The 6,417-nt window shown below is 45.1% G+C and overlaps 1 protein-coding gene across 1 annotated transcript; it reads right to left on the bottom strand.

Annotated features, from left to right (window-relative positions):
* Positions 1-507: 507 nt before the first annotated feature.
* On the bottom strand, positions 508-5,753 carry LOC139330294 (diencephalon/mesencephalon homeobox protein 1-B-like). Its single transcript, XM_070961132.1, has 5 exons — positions 5,567-5,753; positions 3,369-3,536; positions 3,010-3,188; positions 2,367-2,817; positions 508-2,185 (listed from the first exon to the last, which is right to left on the bottom strand). Exons 2-5 carry the CDS (start codon positions 3,520-3,522, stop codon positions 1,767-1,769), a joined length of 1,203 nt encoding a protein of 400 aa, XP_070817233.1. The 5' UTR covers positions 3,523-3,536; positions 5,567-5,753; the 3' UTR covers positions 508-1,766.
* Between the last annotated feature and the right edge of the window lie 664 nt (positions 5,754-6,417).

Raw genomic sequence — 6,417 nt, 5'->3', positions numbered from 1 at the left:
GGATTCGGCACACCCTAAACTAATCCCCCTCTTGTTGCCAACTTCCTCTCACCCCACAAACTCTGAGAAAATGTTTTTGGGTGTTTTTTTTTAAGGCCTGCTGTGTGTGAGTGCAGGTTTTCATGTTGGTTGTTTGTCCCACTATGTGATTCTTAATGATCTAGACGGCTTGTCTGGTCTCCACTTGACCCACCTTTTAGGAGAAATCCACAGAACTTCTGTCAATACAAAAACCACCATTAGGAAAATGGGATTTTTTTCACGATATTCAAACAAAGTTCCTCAATTCAGCCCCGTATATCTGAATGTAGGACTTTTGTACAAGAAAGTTTGCCTCCTATTTATTATATTCTCACATTATTAGTAATAGGTGATTTCTTGAGTCATTGTTTCACACTAAAGCTCCTTCTTTGCTTTGGAAAATGCTCCAAAATGAGGCAATGTGAGTCAGTACAATCAAAAATTTTCATCTTATATTTCCAACCGAAGACACTGAGAACACGGAGTCATTCTTAGGTGTGATTTATTCCCTTGCATTAAACAGATAAATTACTCACATTTTAAACAATTGAGAAATACATGTCTTGAGTCTACAGAGATATAATACATGGAGGATGGGCCCGTGCGTCTTTCTGGTGACTCTGCTGAGTTCAGTCTGGCACCCGAGTGAACAAAAACGTCGACCGGGTTCATATTTATTTGTCACTGTGCCTCCTCTGCAGCTTCTCCCCTCCTTTCATTTCTGCTGTAGGTCCTTTGCTTAAAGCCACAATTAAAAAATAAGCGTTTCCTCTCGAGTCCTTCGCACAAAAGGAGACATGGAGTTACTCTTTAGCCAGGCAGATGGAGGCGAACACTGAGTCATATTTACAACGCTCAATGGATTCTTGCGGGCAGAGCTGAGTGCTGTAACTTTAAACGAGGTCATGTGTCATCTACAAAAAAATACAGCTGAATGGGGGATTATATTGAGTGATCTGAACTTTATTTCTGATATCAGACCTGATGTGACTTCTTGTGTCTTGCGGCTGTAAGCCATGCTTCAGAGGGGCGCATGCATGCATAGTTCAGGGGTTGAATTATATCTGTCCTGGACTGAGACTGACAGCTGTGCAGCTCAAGACTTTTTGCCCTGACTTCAGAGAGGAGGCTGAAATCGTAGTGCGGAGCTAGCGCTTAGCTTTGGCCTATGACTGAGAAGAGTCGAATACAAGCAACGATCCACAGGCAAAAAGCACAGTTCAGTCACAGCTGCAGTCCAGGTGGGGTTTTTTTCATAAAGTCCATTAAGTTGTTGTTATAATCTTCTTTTCTGTTAAGTCTGTCCAGCAGAGGTGCTCTTCATGTTCTGGTCCCAGCGGTGCGCTGCATGCCCGTATGATGACGATGGGGCGAAGAGGGAAACGTGTCGACATCCCCATCCCCAAAGTGAAGTGCCTGCTCTCAAACACGTTTGGTGGTCTTCACATGTGCCTAAAAAATATGCTGTTTCTACTGTTTGTCACACTGCTCTGCTTTTTAAATGGGTTTTATTTGAAATTTAGAAAACTGCAAACAAAACATTCTCAGCAGTTCAGTTAGATTACATGAAACAAGCACAAATTTGGATGGAGATGACTTTTGAGAGGATACACAGTTGCTGACAGTGGTGAGAAGTCAAGAGGAAAGTGAAGGGGGGCCCAGAGTCACCACCTGTTGACAGGGTCCATAATTCATAGGTACAGCCCTGACTAGAGGGCGAACGCATAGACTGAGCAGCCCGAGCTTCAGTTGGGGAGCGTGTCCAATCCCAGCGATGCTGCGTGCTGCTTGGCCCTCAGACGGAGGTTCTCAATGCTGGTGGTCTTGCTGTTGAGGCTCCCAGGGAGGCTGCCTGGCGCCGCCTGCAGCAGCGGGCTGTTCCATACCTGCTGGGCCTGCGACAGGGTCTGGTAGTAGGACTGGCAGGGCAACGAGCTCAGCGGGGACGGCATGTTGACGTTCATGCCCAGGTAGGGCAGAGAGGATGGCGTGCCCATGTCAAAGGACGGGTAGTGCACCAGGTTGTTGGTGGCGGCCATGTGCTGCCGAAACTGCTCCTGCAGCCGGAAGAGGCTGAGAGGAGACGAAGCGTAGGAGTTGCTTTGCGCCAAACCGCTGGTCGCGCTGCTGGAGGACGGCAAGGCGGGGGAGCTCAGGGGAGAGTCTGAGAGACAGGAAGAGAGAAGGAGGACTTCAGTGTGCGTTTATCCTGTCAATCGAGTGCTTTTGTTTGCCGTTTAGATATCAATTTAAATACAATATCTACATGACTGTGATTAGATTCCTAAATCTGACGTATAATTAAACAAAACGTAGCTGCTCTCATTAGACAGAGGTGTTTTTACCTGATGTGGGACTCAGCCGTTTGCCGGATGGTGAGCTGCCTCCTGGCTGCGCTCCCCCCTCCCCCTGCGTCTCCTCCCTGATCTTCAACCTCGTCTCCCCTCTCATTTCGTCCTCCTCTCTGTCAGCATTATCTTCCACTGCTGACTCACTGTCCGACGGCTCGGGGGAGGTGACATTGACTTCCACGCTCATCTCTCCCGGCTGGGGCCGTGCGGCCGCCAGCCTCTCCGTCTCCGAGTGACAGGATGAGGAGGAAGAGGGCGGCGGAGGGGTGTGGGCCTCAGGAACCAGGGTGGTGGTTGTGGTGGTGGTGGTGTTGGTGAGGTCAGTCTTGGAGTCCTCTGTAGAGCCCTCTGCAGCCCCGGACGCCTCCTTCTGTTTCTGGAGCTGCTCCTTCTGCAGGCTGCGCTGCTTCTTGCGAAACTTGGCCCGGCGGTTCTTGAACCAGACCTGGAGGATGGATAGATGCAGAGATCAGGATATGACTGACTTGTCTTCTCATTTTTCACCCCCTCATCCATCCATTATCACTTTTAACAGCACAGGACTTCCTTTAAGTTCACCTTTTAGCCTTTAAACCAAGCATCCCAAAGTGAAACAGGCAAAGAGCGCACAAGATAGACACATTCTGAGGGTTTTAACCTGAACGCGCGCCTCAGGAAGGTTGGTGCACATGGCCAGGCGTTCGCGCATCACCACGTCAGGGTAGTGGGTCTTCTGGAAAGTTTTCTCCAGGGCCTCCAGCTGCTGGGCGGTGAAGGCTGTCCGACTACGCCGCTGCTTTCGGTGCTGGGAGCCATACCGGGCCTCAAGGATAATGTCTTGAAATGTGCAGCCGTTGAGAAACAAGAAACACGACCAGTTTAATTGAAGGACGGGTCAAAGGGCATTTTAGCATCCGGAGATCAATGTGCATTGAATCTGTGTTGATACACAGCTGATATAAACGATGAGCGTCTTGAAGGAAACACTGAACAACAAAATGAGTAACTGATTCTTACCAGCCAGTCTCTCTGCAAGAGTGAGGGCATGCACTGACGGCCTGTAGTCAGGTGCGTGCTGGGCCTGTTGCGCCGCCTGCTGGTGAAGGTTGTACATGGCACTCAGTGAATTCATGGCGTGGAGAGAGTAGCCGTTCACCCCGTAGTGCTGCATGACCGGCGAGCTGTCTGCAGAAAAAGACGAGCTGTATGAGTGTCAGGCCTCCAAACTGAAAAAACAGCCTGTTTTCGAGCAATTAGAAACAACGCAGTGCTTTTTATTGAAGCGTTTGCTGCAGCCTGACTAATTGAAATGGCAACAGGTGAAGTACAAGCATTAGAGACTGCTCCAAAGGGAAAATAATTACATCTATCAAAGAGTAACTGAACATGTAACAAAGTATGATAACTAATGATTTCAAAGAGACTGAAATTTTAGTTGAGAGATTTTCATTTGTTGTTAGATCCAGTTACGTTCAGGCAAAGCGAAACGGAATATTTTAGGAGGCTGTTTCTGGCACCGGAGCGTTTGTCAACATGAGCAGCATTTAAACCGACCAGAAAAAAAAACATAAATGAAATAAAAACATCTTGCTTTGAAACTTTAAATGCACAGTAACATTTATAGTTCCCATTTGATCTTTGATTTGATCAAATGATTTCTGAACCTGCAGCGCAACACTGAATCCTTTGAGTGAACGGAGGTGTGCAGAAAAAAGCAAATCACTTGTCAGATTCCACAAAAACGAAAAATACAATGTAAAAAACAACAACAGGTAAAATACAAAATAATTTTGTTTTTTTAACTTACTAATATTTTGCATTATGACACTATTTTGTGGCCCTTTCTTGATCGCAAACATTAAATCCGGGATTTTAGTCTGAGGGTTTTTTTCATCGTGCTCCACAATTTTGATGAATAAAATTTCCAAACTGTATAATAATAATAATAATGATAATAATATTTAATATTAACAACAACAATAATAATAACAATAATAATAGCTAACATATTAATAGGCAGATACTGATATTTGTCTCATCATCACAAAACGAAACAGGTCATTGGAATTAATTCTGACCCTTTCGCTGTTTTATTCTATCATTTACAATCACACTAAATGTTCAGTTTGGGGGGTTTGATGAGGACATTTCCCTTGTGCGCTCTGTGAGCTGACACGCGCTTAAAGCTCCGCAGGCTGGACTGACAGCAGGTGCGACCAAATATTTACTTTGCTCCCTGAGAGTTTGACTCGAGCGGGGGGCCGTTTATTTCAATCTGTGGCGGGTCCCAGGTCAGTTTGAGACGCCTGGAGGCTGACTGAGATGTGTGACAGGTCTTCGGTGAAATATGCATGGGGTCCTGTCTGATGTGGCTGCAAATAGGCTCCAACTATACAAGGCTATTAATTTATCACCAGGCCCGACACGTGAAAGATGGGCCGGCCTGTGTGTGTGTGTGTGCGCGCGCGCGTGTGTGATCAAAATGTGTGACTGATGCAATAACTTTTTTTTAAATTTGTATTTATTTATTTATTTATTTATTTATTTATTTATCTTAATGTATGTATTTAATTGCGCTATTTCACCAAACCAGCCTCTGGCAGCATTCGTGTAATCTGATTTTTTTTTTTTTTTTTAATCTGCAGCTTAGATATTCAGCATAACGCTCTTCTCTTTCAGGACAATGTCACACAGCCTCGGGCGCTGATCTAAGCCTAATTATGCTAATTGCCGTGGATTTATGAGTTATGCAGCAGCTACTACAGATTGCCTTGGGGCCGGAGCTCCGTACGCATGGCATCAATTCAGCAGCGTTCACACACTTGAGCGACATAGGAAATGAATGGCGGTATTTAACCTGTAGTAGATGGACAAACACAAGATAAAGGAGCTCCGTGGAATCCTTATGCAGCAACTAGCCAAAAGAAGAATATGTAGAAGTATTTGTCACGGACCCCGGTGTAATTTTTGATTGTAGCTGTCAGTGTTTCTGCAGACTTGCGCACTCTGAACTGAGCAGAAGACGCTCGCACTGTCACTAAGCTGCTGGAAAGTTGACGCGCTGCACTTTTAACTGACTTTGTCCAAAACTTCCCTGAGTTTAGAAGACATAAAATTGTATGATAAGGTAAAAAGACTTTACAATTTCAAAAACAACGGCTCCGCTACAGAACAAATTCATGAATGGTCCAACTTGGCCCGAGCAAACTTCTCACCTCTCTCCTCTCTGCGCGTGTCTGAAGCGAAATATCTCCACCGGCAGCCGAGTACTTTCCTTTCAAACCTCCTTCTCTAAAATCCGCTGGCGGCTGTTCATTATTTCTCATGCACTTGAATATCCTGAGAGTATCCCGCTCGCTCCGCTCCGTCCTCCGGCTCGCCCCTCTGTGGATGTGGGAGGATGCTGAGCTGCCATCTACCGGCCTTTAAAGCGCTCCGGGTGGGGTCACCGGGGCGCTCACACGCTCCTTCTCTGTGCCAATCACGTCGCTCTCCTCCACCACAGCGCCTCCGCCCTCCTCCGTCACTGCTCCTCACTTCACACATGATTTTTTTTTTTTTCTGCGTCCGCGGTGCCGACTTTTCTGCTGCCGCTCGCCTCGTTTTGGTAGAAATAAAATACATTTCTGTGTTTGTTTTTTATTTTGTGTGAAATTATTTTTCCGCCAAATTTGACAGTTATTATTCTAATCACTGTTGTTATTTTTGAAGGTGATAATGTTTGTTTGAGGATGCAAACTGACCTTAAAGGAGGAGCTCCACCTCATTAGCAATTTATCTTTAATATTTTAAAACTGATTTGAGTGAATCTCAGCATGACCAGATGCCTTTTAAGCTATTCCCAATTAATAAGGATGTTATTTCTTTGATATTTTCAATATCTCACAGTTTATCTGAACAAATCTTGATCAATAGCAGCTAAAAAAGGCAGACTGCACTTATGTTTTTTTTTCTTTTATGAATGTTTTCCTTACAAATATTTAACTAAAAGTTATAGATACCTTCTTTTAACCACAGTAGTTCAAAATTGATTTACCCACATTCATATTATCATTGGCCTAAATGA

Source organism: Chaetodon trifascialis, chromosome 4, assembly GCF_039877785.1.
Source record: "Chaetodon trifascialis isolate fChaTrf1 chromosome 4, fChaTrf1.hap1, whole genome shotgun sequence".
Taxonomy (NCBI): domain Eukaryota; kingdom Metazoa; phylum Chordata; class Actinopteri; order Chaetodontiformes; family Chaetodontidae; genus Chaetodon; species Chaetodon trifascialis.
This window is presented reverse-complemented; position numbering and strand designations above follow the sequence as displayed.